The sequence below is a fragment of the Enhydra lutris genome, unplaced genomic scaffold (genome assembly GCF_002288905.1).
Source record: "Enhydra lutris kenyoni isolate GAN:26980312 unplaced genomic scaffold, ASM228890v2 scaffoldscaffold33, whole genome shotgun sequence".
NCBI classification, from domain to species: Eukaryota; Metazoa; Chordata; class Mammalia; order Carnivora; family Mustelidae; genus Enhydra; species Enhydra lutris.
Window position 1 is genome coordinate 7,146,319 of NW_019154117.1, and position 21,871 is coordinate 7,168,189.

At 41.0% G+C, this 21,871-nt stretch overlaps 1 protein-coding gene across 1 annotated transcript in view; it reads left to right on the forward strand.

The window, feature by feature from the left end:
- The window catches only part of LOC111153520 (histone-arginine methyltransferase CARM1-like), a 179,471-nt gene that overhangs the window by 120,446 nt on the left and 37,154 nt on the right, over positions 1–21,871 (forward strand). Inside the window, exon 6 of the mRNA XM_022512575.1 lies at positions 17,279–17,456. Within this exon, the coding sequence (XP_022368283.1) occupies positions 17,279–17,456 (178 nt within the window). The remainder of the gene's footprint in view (positions 1–17,278; positions 17,457–21,871) is intronic.

The following is a 21,871-nucleotide window of genomic DNA, read 5'->3' on the forward strand; positions in this document are numbered from 1 at the left end:
AGGTAGGAAGGACCTAGAGAAAAGGAATTTCAGAATGCCTGGGCTACGTTTCTGTGACCTGCGCATTTCCTCGGCCCTCAGTACAAATGAGCAGCCCCACACGCTCACCTGCGGCCTCCCCAGAGCTCTGTGGAGCAGGCTGCCCATCGGGCCCCTCCTACCCCGTCACTGGTGGCTCTTCAAGCCAAGGCCAGGCTGATTACCTGAACTTCACCTTTAAGGAGGAACCACTTGCAAAGATGAAACTTGGGAAGTTTAGTAAAACCCGAGACAGTTTTTATGCCCACGTAACATTTGGTGGAAAATAAAATCCAAATAACTTTTATCCTTTCCTACTTAAATTGTCAAAATGTAGTTTGGTCTGAATTATTTTATAGCCATGGAGATTTTTTTTTTCAGCCAAGTTCCCCACTTTGCTGTGGCCTATAACTAGTTTGCTCGTATTCTTTTTATAACGTCTTTGTCGGCTCAGGCATTGCTACTAAAAACTTAAGTCAAGAATTGGGAAACTATGTACTCAGGGAAACAAACTGAGGGTTTCAGAGGGTCTCAGAGCGGGGAATGGGTGAGCCCAGCAACGGGTGTTAAGGAGGGCACGTACTGCATGGAGCACTGGGTGTTGTACGTAAACAATGAGTCATAGAACACTGCGCTAAAAATTAATGATGTACTGTATGGTGACTAACATAATAAAATTAGAAAAACAAAACAAAACAATTTCTTTCATGACCAGTTGCTATAAAAAAGCAGAATACTCAGGGTCCCTGTGCGGCTCAGTGGGTTAAGCATCCAACTCTTGCGTTTTGGCTCCAGTCCTGATCTTGGGGTCATGGGATCAAGTCCATGTTGGTCTACTTGAGATTCTCTCTCTTCCTCTCCCTCTGTCCCTCCCCCACAATTGCTTGCTCACTCGCTCTCTCTCTCTCTCTCTCTCTAAAATAAATAAATCTTTTTTTTTTAAAAGCAGAGTACTCTTAGTAGACTTAAATCAATTAGAATTTCGCTTTTTCTTATCTGTAGAGTAGAACTACTAATGCCTCTGTCACAGCTGTGGAACGGACATGTGATAATAAATAAAACACACTCTGTGGGAGGTAAAGACCCACTATGATAAGTTGATTTACCAAAAGCAAAGCCACTAAAATAAAATTATATAAATATATAATCACACACCCTAACTAAAACTATAGTTATATAATCATGTACTGTATACTGTTGATACGTTTGCACAGAGGAAGCAAATGAAAAGTTAGCTTTTATTAACATCCTAATATTTAGCATTCCTCTAAAGCCCATAATTATTCTGGAGGCCACAGACCTCTACACCCTGAAGACTGCTCACAGATGGGGTAAAAATTGCTGAGTGGGGAAACTGACGCATTTGCGTAAGAGGAGGGGTCGGTGCGGGGGGGCAGTGTCTCCACTCTTTCCTCTCAGCCCTCCACTGCTGCGTGCTCCCTTGGAGCCCACAAGTAGCCCGACTGTAGGAAACCAAAGGGTAGACATTGATCTGAGACCTTAAACCCTGTGGTTCTGCTCGGATTTTCACGGTTGTGAGGCCCCTTGGTCTGAACAAAACCTCCAGCATTTATCCATTGATTCATCTCCATATAACACAAAACCCAGACTAACATCGGATCACACACACAAGATTTTTTTTTTAATTCCATGTGAAGAGAGCCTGATGTGGGGGAGCCTAAGGCAAGGTTGCCGCCCCCCACGATCCGTAGCGCCCCAGGCTCCCGGCGTCTTTCAGCTAGACTCGTCTGGCATGTGGCTGCAGACTTCAAAGTCACTTCAATGTCAGCATGACTGCTGCAGCTTCAGCCAACAAATCTGTGTCTTGGCCATAAGGTGAATGAAGGGAGGGATCAAAAATGTCTTTCCCCTCTTAGGGAAACTTCCTGGAAGGACCTCTCAACAATTGATGTTTACGTCTCCTCGGCCAGATCTGAGTCAGTGAGCCAAGCACGCCTGGCCACCAGAGAGGCTGGCAGATAGAGCATCGTAGTTCATACATCGTTGCCCCTGGTGATATACGCATCCTGCTAGATAGAAAGCGAAAACGGCTGCTGGAGAGGCCACCAGCAGTTGCCACACGAATGTAACTTAACTTGGGCCTTTCTAGGGGAAGAGTAGGCAGTGAAACCTCTAGTCAAGGAATGACAGCTAGGGACCTGATTAACTGTCTCCATCCACACTCCCATTTCAACCAGAAATGGATCTCTAAGAGCCATTGGCTCACCCAGCACAGGAAAAGAAGGAATAATAAACGAGCATCCACTGTGCACTTGCTCTTTGCCAAGCAACGCGTAATCCCTTTATAGGCATTAGTTTTTCAGTCTCAGGGCAACCTCTTAAGTCAGTGCTAATGTTACCCCTCTTCTACATATATGGAAACTGGGACTCACAATTAATTAATTTGATGGAGATTGCTAGAAAGTAAGTAAGTAGAGACTTAAACTCAGGTCTGTTGTCTCTTAACTATTGCCCTCTACGCCATCAGAAGAGAAAGAAGACGGAGGAGGAAGAATGTCAGGAAGAGGGGACAGGATAAATAATGTCCCGGAACTGAAGTGGAAAATGGTAATTAAAATAAGATCATTTTTAAATTTTTAAAGATTTATTTACTTTAAGAGAGGGAGAGAGAGAGAGAGAGAGAACATGGGAAGGGAAGGGGTAGAGAGAGAGAGAGACTCTGTAGCCGATTCCCCACTGAGTGCAGAACCCAACATGGGGCCGATCCCACGACCCTGAGATCATGATCTGAGCAGAAATCGAGTCAGACGCTCAACCAAGATCATTTTTTTAAAGTTTGTATGACTTTGCTACAAATATTAAATGACCGTGTGTCCAGTATTGACTTAGCTTATGAATGGGGAAGCTAGTAAGTTGTTAAGCCTGTCCAGCAGGGAATTCATAGAACCGTATGCATATAGGTGGTGAGGAATGCTGAAAAGGATCAGCAGACGGACCCCTCTGCCCGGGCAGTGACCAACTACATTCCACCAGACACAGCTCCTTTCTGTTTCTGAGGATAAAGGAATTAGTTTTACTTACCAGAGTTGCGAAAAACTCTAAGACACCAAAAGGCAAACATCGTCTGCAAGGAAGGTACGCTAGACAGGGTACTCCGTAACATTTTGGAACATTTTAAAGTGTCCTAATTTGAAAAAAAGCTCCTGACATGCCCAAATTACCCTCTCCTGTTGCCAGAGGTGCCAGCATTTAGAAAGACATAAAGAATATCACCCAAATCCCTTTTGCTCATGGACCCTCCATTTACCCGCGGCCAGGGATCAGGAAGGGCGAGAAATGATCTCTGCTTTCTGAGCTGTCCTAGTGTGTGGTGATCACTTGAGATGAAAAATTAAAGCCAAGGCTGCCGTATCACCTTTGGTGAGGTAATCAGCCAGTCCTTTCTGGATACCTTCTATGCACCAGACCCTCGCGGGGTGAGTAAAGTACACATGACACCCGCTGCCGGGTGTTTACAGCAGGTGTCGTGTCTAAGTTACCTTCCGGTGGAGGGAGATGGGCCGCCAGCAGGAAGGACAAAGGTGCACCGCTCCCCCCGGCACGTACACGGACAGTCCTGAGTTGCTTCTGTAGACACGTTTTCGTGCTTACCTTCTACTTCGGTCAGAGCATCCTTCCCAAGCCCAGACAGCCTGCCGGCCTCCGTGATGTTCTTCTTCCCCGGTTATCGAACATTCTGGAACATCAGAGGGAAACCACTAAGAGCACTGAAGTTGCCAAGGTGGCTTTGTTGTTGTTTGTTTAACTGGCATCTAAACTACAGGATCGGCAGCATTCCCCTCGTAAAATCTTCATGTGACTTCTGTCACCCTAGAGGCTCTGCAGTTCCATGGGGCTGTGTAAACGCTCGCTCGGTGCAGAGATGCTCCCGGACGCCTCAGACTCACCTGAAGGAGAAACAGAGAAAAAAGTCCCTTTCTTTGCCTCTCTCTCTCTCTCTCTCCTTCCTTTGGCATCTTTCTCCCTTCCTGGCCATTCTCTGCCTTTCTTGCTCTGTGTGTGGTCCTAGTTTTCCTGCCAACTACTTCTCCTTCGCAAAGGACTTTTGCACCCCCCATCTCTGGCTGCTTCCCCCCGGGGCCCATTTACTCATCCTTCGCGGCAGGGTGCAGAGGGCCCTGCTCCCTGCATGCTGTTAATTAGGCACCAGTGGCCCAAGAGGGGCCTTAGGCAGAGCTCAGCATGTACCTCGACCATCAGCAGACAGCAGGTGCGCACTGAGGGAGGGAAAGGGGTAAAGGGGAGAGACAGCAACCATGCGCACTTCCTCTTCAGGCCCTTCCTAGAGAGGAGCCCAGCCACAATGCTGTTGTCTCTGAGAAGAGGCATGAACTACCCCGTTTAAACACACTGATAAATAGAACGGCTTTCTTCCAAGTCTGTTGATGCCTTGTGACGTGTCCTTGGCTTGGACACTGACCACCCTATGACTCCGTGTCCTGATTTACAAAATGATGGAGTCAGAACTGGTAGCTGGCCAAGAACGTTAGGTCAAGTATTCTGTTTAAGTAAACCAAAGTCATGGAGTTTTTTAACAGTAAGATTTATGTTGCTTTATTAAATGTTCCAACAGATGTTCCGAACTGCCCATTAAGGAATGGGATCTGAAAGGAGAGAATATGAGAAAGATTAATTAAGTATCCTGCTGTTTGAACAACTGCTCACTGACTTTTTTTTTTTTAATTTAAAGTAATACCTATGCATGAGGAAGGGGAATCAAAGGAGGGTCTTTAAAAAAAGTAGCCCTCTCCCATCAACCCCACTCATGCCCACTCATATTTCTCAGTGTTAACTACTCTGAGTTTCTGGGTTTAGGTTTATTTTATTTTATTTTATTTTATTTTATTTATTTGAGAGAGAGAGAGAAAGACTGAGAGAGAGCATGAGAGGGGAGAAGGCCAGAGGGAGAAGCAGACTGCCCATGGAGTGGGCAGCCCGAAGTGGGACTCGATCCCAGGACTCCGGGATCATGACTTGAGCCAAAGGCAGTCTCTTAATCAACTGAGCGACCCAGGGATTGGGGTTTTTTGTCTTGTTTTGTTTTGTTCTGTTTGTTTTTAGTTCTTTAACTGATTACTGTGATAGCTTCATATCATAAAGTTGTATCATACTTCTCTTTCCTAAATTATCTGCTTTGGAGATATGTTGACTTGTAGTATAATTAAAGAGGGAATTTCCTCTTCTGGGGAAACTCCCAATTTCCTTTAGCATATTATTTCTAGATTATCAAGATTTGGACTACTTCACTGAGTCTTTTTTTTTTTTTTTTTAAAGTTTCCATTTTTTTTTTTGACAGACAGAGATCACAAGTAGGCAGAGAGGCAGGCAGAGAGAGAGGGGGGAAAGCAGGCTCCCTGCCAAGCAGAGAGCCTGATGTGGGGCTCAATCCCAGGACCCTGAGACCATGACCTGAGCTGAAGGCAGAGGCTTAACCCACTGAGCCACTCAGGTGCCCTTCACTGAGTCTTTAATGTTGTAGGTTCTTCTGAAAATATTAACCCTCCAGAAAAGCATATTAAATAAAATGATCGTATGCACGTCTTTCACTATGGAACTGAGTAGCTTTGTTGGAACCAAAGAAAAGAAAATGTAATCCTATATCACTGAACTCTTGCTACTGCGAGAAGAATATCCTATGTATAAAATACATTTTTTTATTTCTGTTCAGATTTCTTCCTTCCTCTAATTTATGTTTTTTTTCGATCTCTATTATCCTTTGTCTTATACTTTTTCCTCTTCACTGATCCCTTTTTTTCTTTCATTTGTGATAATTTTCAAACTTTTGAGGCTTTTTGTGTCTGAAAATGTTTTCTGTTCCATCACACTTTTTTGATTTGGGGTTAGGTATAAAATTCTAAGCTCAAAAAGTCACTTTCCTTCAGAACTTGCTTTATTATCTGCTAATGTCTTATGTTGCTGATAAGAATTCTGGTATCAGTATGATCCTTGTTCATTTGAGGTGATTTTTTTAACTTTGAAAGTTTGGGGCTCTTTCTCTTACTCCTAGGCATATCAAATTTTGCTGTGAGGTATCTTGATGTACATTAGCTTTTTAAAAAATTCCATTATAATTAGCATACAGTGTTATATTAGTTTCAATTGTATCCTGTAGGGAGTCAGCACTTCTGCCCATTCCTCAGGGCTCATCATGGTAAGGGTCCTCTTCACCCCCATCATCTATTTCATGAACCCCCATTTACCTCCTCTCTAAAAAAAAATCTGTTCTTAATAGTTAAGAGTCTCTTTTCAGTTTGTCTTTTTTTCCTTTGTTCATTTGTTTTGTTTCTTAAATTCCACATATAAATAAAATCCTATGGTATTTGTCTTTCTCTGACTTATTTAACTTAGCATTAAGTCCTCTAGATGCATCTATATTGTTGCAAATGGCAAGATTTCATTCTTTTTATGGCTGAGTAATACTCCATTGTGTGTGTGTGTGTGTGTGTGTGTGTATGTGGTGTTGGTGTGTACACACACAACACACCATCTCTTCATCTATCGATGGATATGTGGGCTGCTTCCATATCTTGGCTATTGTAAATAATGCTGGAATAAACATAGGGGTGCTTATCACTTTTCAAATTAGTGTTTTCATATTCCATAGTGAAAGACGTGCATATGATCATTTTATTTAATATGCTTTTCAGTAGTGTGATCACTGGATCCCAGGTTTGTTCTATTTTGTTTTCCACAGTGGCTGCACCAGTTCACATTCCCACCACCACTGCATGAGGGTTCCTTTTTCTCCACATCTTTGCCAACACTTGTTGTTTCTTGAGTTTTTGATTTTAGCCATTCTGACAGGTGTGGGGTGGTATCACATCATGGTTTTGATTTGTAGTTCCCTGATGATTAGTGAATGCTGGGCAACTTTTCATGTGTCTGTTGGCCATCTGGATGTCTTCTTTGGAGAAATGTCTGTTCACGTCTTCTGCCCATGTTTTAATTGGATTATTTGTTTTTTTGCTGTTGAGTTGTGTAAGTTCTTTATATGTTTTGGATACTAACCCCTTATCAGAGATATCATTTGCAAATATCTTCTCCCATTCATGGACCAATTTTTAAACTATCCACTCTGCTTCATAGTAGGCTCTTTCAATATGAAGACTAATATCTTTCTTAGGTTCTGGGGTTTTTTATTTTTCTATTTACTTGGCTATTATATCCATATTAAGTTGACCATCCTTGTATGGCTTCTATCTCTTTGGGTTTGTGCTACATTCTCAGATTTCCTCAAATTTATCTCACAGATCACAATCTTGTTTTAAGCTTTGTTGACTCACCAGTTAAATTATTTTCTAGCCATCATATTCTTAATTTTATAGCAGCCTGTTCTTCTTTTATGGCTATAAAACCTTTCCTCTCTCTAAAGTTAGCAATTAAAAAAATAGTTTTCTTCTTTCTTCTTGGAGTCATTCCTTCTACTTGTTAATCTCCAACTTTCTCTTTCATGATACTTATTTTCCTCCAGTATCTAGAAATCCTTGTTTACTGGTTCTTAGTTGATGAATGAGGGACTAGGTGGTATAGTCCAGATCATTAGTATGAGTCTGTGTTCCCAACAGTCCTCTCCCTTAAGAAGGAGAGCAGACAAAAGCCTTTGCTTGATGGGAAGAGATGTTGACAGGCGAGTTTCCCTGGATGAATATGTGGATGTGGATCTCATTGGTAGCCTAGGGACTGTACTAGTGTCAGAGTAAGAGCTTTATCCTCAGGTATGGGACTCAGAACTTTAGGATGGTGCTGCTTCAGTGTTCTCCCCTCAGAGTCTGAAATTAGAATACAGAGTTGCCCCAAACTTGACTCTGTTTCTCTTTCTGGCCTCAATATCCACACTAGGATCGCTACAAAGATACAGCATAAGAAGCAGTAATAAACTTAGCTGTGGGTGAAACCCAGTAATGTCAGCCACACAGAGACCATGTACTTAAGATGCAAGAAAGAGGAGCGCAGCAGCCCACCTGACGTCCTGTGGGCTGCTGCTCTTGGCATTTGATGATTCAAAATTTGGATTTTTCTCCCAGCCTCCCTTACAGAAAACCTTACTTAGCTCTGATATTTAGGGGTGTAGAATAATGTGTTCCATTTTCCCCAAATTCAGTCCACTCCAACGTGCTTTCTGTCTTCTAGAAATCCCTCACACTTTCTCCTCCCCTGCCAGCTTTTTAAAAATGTGTATGCAGTTAAGATTTCTTTCTGATTTACATCATCTCCCGTATTTCTGTGGAATCTCAGAAGTAGATTTGCTTAAGGGGCACCTGGGTGGCTTAGTCCGTTAAGTGTCTGACTTTTGGTTTCAGCTCAGGTCATGATCTCAGGGCTGTGGGATGGAGCCCTGTTTTGGGCTCCACACTGAGCACGGAGTCTGCTTGAGATTCTCTCCCTCTCCCTCTGCTTCTCCCCCTGCTCATGCTCTCTTGCTCTCATGCTCACTCTCTCTCTAAAATAACTAAATAAATAAAAATTTTTTAAAGATTTTATTTATTTATTTGACAGAGAGAGATCACAAGTAGACAGAGAGGCAGGCAGAGAGAGAGAGAGAGAGAGAGGGAAGCAGGCTCCCTGCTGAGCTGAGAGCCCGATGCGGGACTCGATCCCAGGACCCTGAGATCATGACTTGAGCCGAAGGCAGCGGCTTAACCCACTGAGCCACCCAGGCGCCCCAATAAAATATTTTTTTAAAAATAGAAACATTTGCTTAGATCCCTCATTTTACTAACACTTTGCAGAAAAATCACTTTGCTGTTTTTATAAAAATAGTATCTTATCACAAAGAATTAATCAATTTGAAAACTTAACAAAGAAGAGAATTTTAAGCACCCATAATAATTATCACTTATATTAGGTGAACAACATTCTACATGTTTTTCTCTGAGAATATACAAAGAGAAGAATGACTGGAGAGAAATACTGCTAAGAAAACAGATGATTTGATCTATAGAATTTAAATAAAAAGTGGTTTAATCCAAGTTTATTAAATTTAACAGAAGGAAAAGAAACTGAAATAAAAGAAGAGGAATTACTTACCTTTAAGTAAATGTTTCTTCAACCAAAAAGGAATTATTTCCTTTTTTTTTATTTTTTATAAACATATATTTTTATCCCCAGGGGTACAGGTCTGTGAATCGCCAGATTTACACACTTCACAGCACTCACCATAGCACATACCCTCCCCAGTGTCCATAACCCCCCCCCCCATGGGAGGGAGACAAAGAAATTACTTCTTAATGGATTCCTTTAAAGTTATGGGAAACATTAAGAAATTAGAACAGTTCTTTTTTAACCTCATGATAATTACTTCTTGTGAAAAAATGCCAAAAAAATGAAGTCATTGACACCCTCATATTCTTCCTCCTCTTTTGTTAGTTACATATTGTTTTTATATTGTCAAGGTGTATTGTAATTCTCACTGAAATATAACCCAAATTTATGTAATTTTTTAGTATTTGTTCTATAATTAAATGGACTCATTTCTAACCAGGTGTCTTCTTACTATAGCTTCTTCTGACCAAATTCTTTTTTTTTTTTAATTTTTTCTGCAGAAGGCTTTTTATTCTTTTCTTTATTTAATTTTTTTATTATGTTATGTTAGTCACCATAGAGTGTCATTAATTTTTGATGTAATTTTCCAAGATTCGTTGTGTGCATGTAACATCCAGTGCTATATGTAATACGTGCACTCCTTAATAACTGTCAGTAGGCTAACCCAACCCTCCACCCCCCTCACCTGTAAAACCCTGTTTGTTTCCTGGTGTCCACAGTTTCTCATGATTCCATCTCCCCCTCTGACCTCCCCACCTTCATTTTTTCCCTTCCTTCTCCATGCTATTCCTTATGCTCCACAAATAAGTAAAACCATATGATAATTGACTTTCTCTGCTTGACTTATTTGACTCAGCATAATGTCCTCCAGTCCCATCCATGTTGATAAAGAAGCAGGGTATTCATCCTTTCTGATGGCTGAATAATATTCCATTGTGTATATGGACCACATCTTCTTTATCCATTCGTCTTTTGAAGGGCATTTCAGTTCTTTTTTACAGTTTGACTATTGTGGCCATTGCTGCCATGAACTTTGGGGTGCATGTGGCCCTTCTTTTCACTACATCTGTATCTTTGGGGTAAATACCCAGTAGTGTAATTACTGGGTCATAGGGTAACTCTATTTTTAACTTTTTGAAGAACCCCCACACTGTTTCACAAAGTGGCTGCACCAACTTGCATTCCCACCAACAGTGTAAGAGGGTTCCCCTTTCTCCACATCATCTCCAACATCTGTTGTTTCTTGCTTTTTAAATTTTGGCCATTCTAACTGGTGTAAGGTGGTATTTCAGTGTGGTTTTGATTTGAATCTCCCTGATGGCTAGTGATGATGAACATTTTTTCATCTGTCTGTTAGCCATTTGTACGTCTTCTTTGGAAAAATGTCTGTTCATGTCTTCTGCCCATTTTTTTTTTTTACTTGATCAATTGTTTTTTGGGTCTTGAGCTTGAGAAGTTCTTTATCTGTAGTGTCATTTGCAAAAATCTTTTCTCATTCCATGGGATGCCTCTTTGTTTTGTTGACTGTTACCTTTGCTGTGCAGAAGCTTTTTATTTTGATGAAGTCCCAAAAGTTCATTTTCACTTTTGTTTATTTAAGTCCTCTCTCAATTATGGTAATTTCTTTTTTTCTTTCTGATGAAGCATTTTTTGAAGAAGGGCTTATGTGTGCTTTACACCCTGATGTTTTTCATGTTGGAAATGCGACTAGCACTTTCTCTGGTTTTAATCTTCTTTGGGTCATATATTTTTTCTTCTAAATTTTATAAAAATTTCTTAAAAATGCATGTGACTAGAGAAAAGTCTAATGCAAGCTTGATTGTCTTTCAATTTTAAGATGACTTATTTTTCTGCATGAGTGCCCATGGAATTCATTCTTTTTTTTTGAAATCCAAGATCTTGAGCAGAGTGTGTTTCCATGTTACTATTACTGTATGAAATTTTCCTGTGATCACTGTGTATTTTTCCTGTTAGCAGAATTGGCTTTCATTTCAGGGAGATTTTTTTTTCAGTGATTTTTTTTTTTTTTGCATTCTATTTTCCTATACTTCTGAGGCATAATTTCCTTTATTGATGCTTTGTTTTCATGTCTTCCATGTCTATTGGTTTCTTTCTGATCACAGAAATCAGTTTGCCTTACTTAATCTGCATTCATTATGACTATCTCAAACTTCTCTATTACTGGCATAACTTAAAACTTACTGTTATAAAATCCTTCATGCATACAAGAGGTCAGTGCAAATGTAAGGTGTGAAGAGTACTAACCAAACGAGCCCGTGTATCCCCACAACCCAGAGTAAGAACTAGATCAATATAAAATTCCTACTTGCCTCTCCCCTCGTCCATGCCCTCCCTTCACTCTCAAAAGTTACCAACATCTTAATTTTGTGGTTAGCATAAAAAAGTTTAAAAATATAATTTAGTATACCCTAATCAATACAATTTTTTCTTAGTACATTTGACTTTTTTTATAAAAGAAATCATGCTATATATTCTTCAGCAGTCTGCTTTCTTCCCCGTAAAATTTTGTTTTGAAAGTAACTTATGTGAACACATGGACCTCTGGTTCTTTCTCACTGTTGAATAGTATTCCTAGTATGAACATGCCACTATTTATTCATTCATTTCCCTGTCGGTAGTTACTTCTGGCTTATTGTAAATTTTCATCTTACAATCACCAATATTATTATAAAAAATGTAGTATAGGGGCACCTGGGTGGCTCAGTGGGTTAAGCGTCTGCCTTCGGCTCAGGTCATGATCTCAGGGTCCTGGGATCGAGCCCTACATCGGGCTCTCTACTCGGCGGGGAGCCTGCTTTCCTTCCTCTCTCTCTGCCTGCCTCTCTGCCTACTTGTGATCTCTCTCTGTCCAATAAATAAATTAAAAAAAATCTTTAAAAAAAAAGGGGGGGGCGCCTGGGTGGCTCAGCGGGTTAAAGCCTCTGCCTTTGGCTCAGGTCATGATCCCAGGGTGCTGGGATCGAGCCCCACATTGGGCTCTCTGCTCAGCAGGGAGCCTGCTTCCCTTCCTCTCTCTGCCTGCCTCTCTGCCTGCCTCTCTGCCTGCCTGTGATCTCTGTCTGTCAAATAAATAAATAAAATCTTTAAAAAAAAATGTAGTATAGCTTATCTTGTGAATGTGTTCAAATATTCCTCTGGAGTGTGTATTTGTAGGTGGCAATGTTTCTGAGTTACAGAATGAGCACTTCTTCAGCTTTCTTGATGCCAAATGGTTATAAATAATTTGAATGCAAAGTATTTTCTTCCTGTACGTTAGTTATGTGTGATTCCATAATTGTGTTGCTTTACTTCTTGACTTATTTTATTGCACCTAAAATCTCTTATTTAACCTCAGTTCTATTGCCTTATTATCTTGTCTTTCTTTCTTCCTTCCTTTCTTTCTTTCTTTCTTTAAGACTGTATTTTATTTATTTGAGAGAGAAAGAGAGAGAGAGATCACAAGTAGGCAGAGAGACAGGCAGAGGGAAAGGGGGAAACAGGCTCCCTGCTGAGCAGAGAGCCCGATGTAGAGCTCGATCCCAGGACCCTGAGATCATGACCTGAGCTGAAAGCAGAGGCTTAACCCACTGAGACACCCAGGCACCCCCATCTTGTCTTTAAACTCTTGTTGAATTTCAGCTGTGTTCTCTTTGACTGATATATTTCTCTATACTTTCTCATTTGATTTGATCCTGAAATGACACTGAAGAGATTGGTGCTATTATTATTTTTCTCATTTTATAGGTGAATAAAAGGACTTCCAAGAAATTTTGTGTCTTGGCCACAGTCATACGGGTAGTAGGTAGAGAATCCAACACCAGCACCCAAGCCTGTCACCTCCAAAACACTTGCTCTTCCCTCCTCTTTGAGGCAGAATATAATTAAATACTCCCATATAGTTTAGCTTCGAAGCCCAAGTAAGCTTCCATACTGAGCAGGCAAATAAGCAACACATATTTAACACATGTAACTCAATGAAAAGCCCCCTAAGTGAGACAAGAATGGCAGGGTACCAAGTGAAATTATTACCCTCTCTATCCTGGAAGTTATAGTGATACTAAAGGGACGAATTCTGCCACTACCACAACCAAAGGGTGTGCGTGTGTGTGCAGCATGTGCGTGTGTGCACGTGCACATGGGTGTGCCTGCATGGTGTGTATGTGTGTGTGTGTATGTGCACAGCTTAAGCAACTAATACAAGTGACAGAACTGCTGATGGGTTTTGAAACCAATGTCATTCCAAGGAGACAGGAGCAAAACAACACGTGGGTTTGCTTGTACCTTGATGGTGTCCGAGGAGACGAGCTGTTAGTGGAGCCTCCCTCTTTCCTGAACTCTTAGAGAAGGACTAGGTCACACAGGGAGAATCTGTACAGCAGTGAACCTGGTGCACGACAGAGCCTGCCTCTGGTTAGCAGCCCTTTTTCAGCATGTGCAGGGATATATTGAGGCTCATTTTTTCCACCGGAAAGGATAGTTCTACTGAGTTTCAGTTTTGGAAGAATGGTGTACGAAATGGCAGGCTAGCACAAAATTATGTGTGCTGAGAATGTTGGTAGCCAAAAGTGAAGGAAGGCAGCAATGTTGCCTCAGAGAATAGAGTATCTGATATCCAGAATTAGCTATTCTCATGGCTTAGACCTATTATTTGTTGAGTATATGTCCTTTTCTCAGACATCTTTGTCAAAGAATTATATTCAAACTTAGGATTATCAAATGAACTCCTTTCCTTGTTTCCCAAAGATTGTTCTGCAGGAGATAAATTAATGTTCAGTGAAAAAAGAACTGCAAAGCAACCAGATAAGACTGCTTGTCTTTGATTTAACCAAGCCAAACAGTTTTCTTTTCTGTAAAATTCTTCAAAGCAATTAATATGCTAATGGATTCTGAATTTGTAAATGGGATATATATTATAGAGGAATTCCAAAATTATTTGATCATGAAGCTCCTATGTTCACGGACTCCAGGAATATATTTGGGTGGAAATTTGGCTTTCTTCCAATCATAAAATATGAGTACTTGAAGTAGTCTTAGAACAACTCCAGTTTTAAACTTTAATTTTGCAAGGAGGGAGACCAAAATTTATAGGGTTTAAGTGACTTTCCCAAGGTCACCCAGCTCTTTGGTGGTAAAGGCAGAACTAAAATTCCTATATTCAGATTCCTGATCTAGTGTTCTTTGAATGTGGCCCACAGTAAATGAAGTCATGTGATGCAGTGACTTACAACCAGGCCTATGTGTCCACTTCCAAAAACGTGGTATTTCCTTCTTTGCCAGTGAAAATAATGAGGCTCAGAATTCTTTCCTTTGAATCTCAAGTTGCCCTTCTGACAGCTCACACAATCCTCTCTCCAAAGCCTTGTTATATCTCTGACATTCCTGAGGATTCAGTTGCCTAGGATTATTTTCTGTAAATTAGCCATATAGGGTAATACCACGCTCACTTGGATGTCCTTTCATATTGGTCTCTCCAGCAAAACTTAGAAAAGCTCCCCTTCCAGCATTCTGGTCCAAGCAGATGAGTAGTTTTATACACCAACAAGTAGACTGTCTCATACCCCACAAACAGAATTTAGGAGGAGCTTAAAATCTAGACGTGGAATCCCTTTATGGTAGTCCGTGGAGCAGTGTGTATCAGAAATCTTTCCAGTTTCCATCCTCTTTAAATTTGAAGGAAACAATGCAAAGTATGCTTCCATATTTAACTACAATGTTTGTCAATGCACTGTTGTCATAATGAAAAATTTAATATAACCAGATTGTTCAATAACATGGTGTTGATTAAATGAATCAAGATATTTTTATGAAATACTATATAGCTGGTAGAAATTTTGTTGTAAAAAACTTTATGGAATGATATTTACTACAGAACTTCCTAAGAGGTATGCCAGGACTAAGATACCAATGTCCCTTTTCCCCGTGGGAGCTACTCAGGATCTACTGTGGCCTGAACCCCCAGCGCAAATATCTCAAGCTGACAAACTAATGTTTTTATAAACAGAGATATACTCGCATGTCTGCTGGGGCATATACTTTGCCTACATCTGGATAGGGCAATATAAATGATCTTTATTTTCATGTTTTTGCTCATCTGCATTTCTCTTTTTTAGTTAATGGTACTATTGTTTTTTAAAGATTTTATTTATTTATTTGTCAGAGAGAGAGAGAGAGAGAGATAGAGAAAGCCAGCGGGAGAACACAAGCAGGCAGAGCTGCAGGCAGAGGCAGAGGCAGAGAGAGAAGCAGGCTCCCCACTGAGCAAGGAGCCCGATGCGGGACTCGATCCCAGGACCCTGGGATCATGACCTGAGCTGAAGGCAGCGGCCCAACGAACTGAGCCACCCAGGCGTCCCTAATGGTACTATTTAATAAAAATAAGAGAGAGTAATAATAATTTTAACACTTACATAGTCCTTAATATGCTTTGTCTTGTTTTTTTTTCCCCCTCTCAAGGAGGTCTATGAAGTAGGCACTACTATTATTCTTTTTATTATATAAGGGTTATTTTTAAATTCCATATTGGAAGCTATTAAGAACTGGACAAGTTGATGCAGGCAGAAAGGAGAAGGTGGAAATGGGACATATCTGGAAGATAGAAATAAGAAAACATAGTCACTGATTGTCTGTGGGAAGCAACTCTGCCCCCAGGATATTGAGGATTATCATATTCGTGACCAAAAAGGAATTCAAGGAAATAAAAGATTGTATAGAAGTTTTAAGAAAGCCAAGGGGAATGGTTAGTTTTCTAGAAGAAGCTGAGGTGGGCTCCTTACTTGTTGATATTGAGATGAAAAAGTGTGGTGGTGGAAAAGTCCGGTGATAATGGAGCTCAGGTGAGTCAGAGAACCAAAGGCTGTAGTTGGGCACCTATCCACGCTGGAGCCCCAGCAGAGCTGTGCCAATGAGTGGATCCTCCTGAGAACAGAATGTGCAGAGAAGAGCAGGGCACCAAAAGCTTTAACCTTTAGGCTTTGTCTCCATAGTGGAGAACCCCACCAGCCCCATGAACTAGACCTCCTTGAGTGGGAAGATGATAGAGCAGAATTCTGGGAGTCTTTGGGCAAGGGTCAAGGTTGACAGTGGATGACATGTTCAAACACTGTTCTTCCATTGTTTTTCCTTAGATCAGAGATTAATGTGTTTCTTTTTTAAAAAGCATAAATAGAAAAGACATTTAATAAGCTTGTGGGGCATGGGATGGTAAGGAGCACCCTAGCAGGAGGGGCTCAAAGTGAAAAGAACCCTAGCTCTGTGAAGAAGTGATCAGAAATGGAAAAGATACAACTGACTCATGACAAATGCGTGGCGTGCTGCGTTTATGATGAAGAAAGGGATTGAGTTATGAAAATGCAAAATGGAAGGTCTCTGTGTGTAAATACAACGAGCAAACCTCTAGGAGTCTCAGGGAGCCACAGCTCAAACAGAGTGCTCTGGGTATATTTATGCTGGTGCATTCAAGAGGCTTATTAGGAAATATGTTTTTCTGGCAGTAGAAAGACATAAATGTAATAATGCAATCTCTTTCTCATATTTGGCATTAAGAAGAAATATATTAGAAATACAATAAATACTTATCTCTTCAAAGTCCCAGTTTTAAGGGAATTCAAAATTATTAAATAGAATGCAGAGGACATCAAAGAAAAATTAGTACATAACTGTAAAATGTACTTCTAAAGAAAAATAAATGAACATGCTATTATTTATTTTTGGAATCAAAAGACCAAAGGATAATTTAATGAGGATCAGGATCATTAATTTTGCACGATTACTGTCCAGTGCTTTTTGGCATCTTCGTTCCAGGGAGGATGATGGGAAATAAACAGAAACCTTTAATTTAAAAAACAGTTCCCCAACACTGCATGCACATATATATGCACACACACATGCACACACACACGTGTATGTTTGTGTAAAGAGTCTGGAGGGGTAGACATCAAAGTATCAAAAGTTATTATTTGTATGGGGTACAGTTATGGATGTTTTTGTATCTTTCATATGTGTATCTTCTAAATTATCTGTAGTCAACATGAAATATGTGGACAATAAGAAAAATCAGGTTATTTTTTAAGGCATTTTAGAGACATAGATATGTCACTTCCCTCTCCTCCCTATCACTATGTCAACCCTCAATCTGTAAAACTGATTGTTTTGCAAGAGTCTGTGTGACAGTCCTGATCCCCTGTTTTATCTTCTTCAGATGCTGGTGAAAAATAACCACCTCTCCGACAAGATCATTGTTGTGCCAGGGAAAATTGAAGACATCTCTCTTCCTGAGGCTGTGGATGTGATCATTTCCGAACCGATGGGATACATGCTCTTCAATGAAAGGATGCTGGAGAGTTACCTTCATTCCAAAAAATGGCTGAAAGCGAATGGTGAGTAGGCCAATTCCTGGTTCAGAAGAGTTTGCCCTCCTCCTTTCCCCATATTTAATTTTGGATGGAAAGGAAGACAGGGCATTTCTGTTGTACCATTTTTTAAAATTTTCTCATCTTAATCTTTCACAATAGATGAGCTAGTCTCCAGCCATGAAGCCGTAGGTGTGGGTTGTGTGCTGCATGATATTAAATATGGTACAGAGGACCAGTTCAGAGCTATGTGTTTCTGTCCCATTTCTATCACTGTCTTCCTCAATGAACTTCACCTACCACTTGACCTGTTGACTTTGGTTTTCTCATCTGGATTTTAAAAATAATCTCTAAGAAAAGTGATCTCTCAAGCCCCTTTAAGTGTTGGCTTTCTATAACATGAGAAACTCTCTGAGACCTGCTCATTCTTTCCGACGTATTCCTCTCCTACCATGTCTCCCTTTCCCTATGATCAGTACATGTACTTGATCAGTACATATACATATACATCAGTACATATCCAATATTCTTTTTGTGCTTTTCAAGTATCTACATGTGCTAAGCAATCTGCATACATTAATTTGTGGAAACCTTCCCAAGGGTGAGTGATGGAGGTTTTTAATATATTTGGAAGGTCAGTCCTGAGGTTCTTGGTGATGTTACATTCCTTCCACAGGGGACATTTGGCAGTGTCTGGAGACATTTTGGGTTATCACAGTGCAGGAGGGGTAATATTGTCATCCAGTGGGAAAAGCCAGGTGTGCTGATAAACATCCTTCGGGGTACAAGACAGACCCTTACCCCATCCAAGAGTTATCCAGCCCCAGAAATCAACAGTACCAAGACTGAGACCTGACTTCCCTGGAGGCACTATTCCCACCCCCAGTTTACGAAGGGAAAATTGAGGCACAGCAGGAGAAAACAACTTGGCAAGGACACACCTCTGGTAAATGACAGAGCAGGGATTTGAACCCAGGTCTGTCTGACCCTGAAGGCCACAATCCTGACTCCTGCACACACACACACACACACTCACACACACACACACACACACACTATCTTTCCACCCCTTACTAGGGTGAGGGGACACATTTTCACAGAATGGTTTTTCAAGTAAAACACAGAAAGTAATTGGTCAGTTTTAAAAGTGGCAGCTCCCATTAGAATTGTGGCACCTTACCCAGGATGTGTCTCCCCGCCTTGGTAGCCAGCGGGGACAAAACGGTGACCACCAGGGCAGCTCTGATTCAGCACATCAGGCAGTATACGCACAGCAGTGCGGGCAGGTAAGGAAAGCTTGAGGCTCGTCCATAATTCCCTGCGTGCTTCAGAATATAGGGGTTCAGAGATAGACTCTTGAAAAAAACCTCATGCAAAAATAAATAAATAGACAAAATGTGTTTAATGTCAGAAACTGCATTCGCATGCCAGTGGTGAAACAGCCCAGGATGGTCTCGGAAGCTTTGTGTTTATGCAACGAAATTGAACTGTGGAAGTGAGATAATAAAGGACCAGCCTGCTTGGATTTCCTACTCAGTGCCCATCAGAAGGAATTTTTATAATTTTGTCTGGACTTTTTTTTTTTTTTCCAAAATGTCTAGGTACTTGGCTGTTGGTGAGATTCTGAACATGCTTAATTCATGTGCATCTGTGGGGCACCTCCAGACTGAATATCGAGGCTTAATATCGGCCACTCCTTCCCCTCCCAAATATTTGTAATAGTTATGAAACTTTTACTGGGCTGTGTATCTTTAACCAGACGAGGAGAAATGAATACTGATTTTATCTTCTTTTTAACCCGTGTGTTCCTGAGGGCAAGAGGCTTGATTTTTTCTAGTTCTTTTTTTTTAAAGATCTTATTTATTTATTTGTCAGAGAGAGAGAGAGAGAGAGAGAGAGAGTGAGCATAAGCTGAGGGAGCAACAGACAGAGAGGGGCTGGATCCCAGGACACTGGGATCCTGACCTGAGCCGAAGGCACACACCCAACCAACTGAGCCACCCAGGCGTCCCTATTTTTTCTAGTTATTTTTATTTTCCACCAAAATAAGATGTAATTTACAATACCAAATAATGACAGAAAGACTTCTAATGAAAAATAGTAACCCCGTTTTGCCCCAGCTCTCCCTGTCCTGAGACTACTACACTCACTGAAGGCTTTCCCTCTCCCTTCCATTTGGGACTTCTTCCCCTTACTTACCTGCATACTTTGATACAAAATTATCATACTGCTATTTTCGTTACTCTCTGGTTGAGAAATGTGCTCTCCTACATAGCATTTTCTTCTCTGCTGGGTGTACTCTCCTTCCCCGCCCCTCTCTTCTCAATATATTCATGCAGGTCCTCAATTCCCTTGCCAGACCCTGGAGGCCAGGTAGATTTCCGAATCGAGAATCTGAAGGACTTGGGAAAGGTGATAGACTCCTATGCTGCGGATTGCTTAATGCCTGCAGTGGAGTCCGAGGCCACACCGTGTGATGAAACACATTGTATTTCTGCAACAAACCATATGAATATGGATACCAAAGGGGATAAATAAAGACTGTAAATAAACTCATGTCAGTTCAGGTTAGATTTTGCCATCAGATGATGTTGCTGCAAATGTGCCAAAAACTGTAACTTCTCAGGGCTCTCGGGACCCAATTGAATATAAAGAAATACGGACCAAGATCATCATTTGGTCGAATCCGTAATCAGTGCTTAGGTTATTATGACAATGTACATATTGTTCCGAGCTGAGCCAGGTAGCAAAGTCGGTGCATAAGATTTTCGATTTTCTCATGAAACCTTTTGTTTTTCTTGGAGTTAGTTTTCACTAGCTTGGTTTTTGATATGCTTGTGACTAATTATTTCCATGCTCTAAGGAGTCTAACAGATCCTATCAATATTTAGTCAGTAGGAGCCTTCCTCCTGTGGATGCTCTATTCTCCTCTCCCCCACGTGCCGTGGTTCTTCTCTAGCTCCGCCTCACGCCCGCCATATTTGACTTCCCATCATAATTCTCTTATAGTCTTCTCTCTGTGTCCTCTTCATCTGTGGCCTCACAAATGAGGCTCCGCCCCTGGATTGGCCCTTCTACTTACTAGCTCTATGACTGTGGCTGAGTCACTTCAAGTTCCCTGTTCCTTAGCTTTTGGAGAAAAAGTACTTGAGAAGTTAACTTTTTATGGACTCTTTGTATTACCATTTTGCAGGGTAGAGAATTTGAACTTGGATGCAATTTTTAATCAGTATTTTTAAGACCTCTGTCTTTGGTTTCTGGTTTCCAGTGTTGCCGTTGAGTGGCCCAGTGGCCTTCTGACTCCTGATCCTTTAGAGTGACAGCATTTTCCCCTCTGAATGCTTTCAGTATATTGATTTATTTCTAGCTTTACTGTGAAGCTTTTAAAATTCTTGTGTTGGATATGGAGTGAGAATGTTTAATCAGAAGATTCCTCTTCTTCAACTATGAGAATTTCTCTTGTATTTTTACCTTTGATACCTCCTCCCCTCCATTTTAGATCCTTGGAATTCCCGTTAGGCTTGAGGCTCAGAGCACCTCGGAAACTTCCCACGTTTACACAAATACTGATACATATTGCTTTCCTAAGATTGTTTAATATCCTTCTGTTTTAAAATTAAGAACCCACTAGGCAGTCATTATTGTTTTGAAACCCGTGCATGAGATTCAGGTGGGCACATGTGAATGTTGTTAACAATCTTGCTTTTTTCTCCATTTTTGAAAATACCCTAAACAGTCTGTTCTGGGTGTTCTACCTACTAGAAGTTCAGTTAGTTGAGTGTTTGAGGCTTTGCCTCCAGCTCAGGTCATGGTCCCAGGGTCCCAGGGTTGAGGCCCGCGTGGGGCTCACTGCTGAGTGGGGTCTGCTTCTCCCTTTATCCCTCCCCACCCCCCGCTTGTGCTCTCTCTCTCTCAAATAAATAAATAAAATCTTTAAAAAGAAAAACAGCCACGGGGTGCCTGGGTGGCTCAGTGGGTTAAAGCCTCTGCCTTCAGCTCAGGTCATGATCCCAGGGTCCTGGGATTGAGCCCCGCATGGGGCTCTCTGCTCAGCAGGGAGCCTGCTTCTTCCCCTCCCCTCTCTCTACCTGCCTCTCTGCCTACTTGTGATCTCTGTCAAATAAATAAATAAAATCTTTTTTTAAAAAAAGGAAAACAGCCAATCTGTTCTATTTAAACAGGCATCGAAGGGAGCATAGTTAGTGTGTGGGCTGTGGCCTCACAGATGAGGCTCCGCCTCTGGATTTGCCCTTCTACTTCCTAGCTCTATGACTATGGCTGAGTCACTTCAAGTTCCCTGTTTCTTAGTTTACCCATTTGTAAAGTGGGGGTGTAATAATAGAACTTACTGTATTTTGTGATGAGGATTAAATGAATCAATACGGGAAAACCCATAGAAAAGAACATGGCAAAATCAACATAATCAAGAAATTTTAGGTATT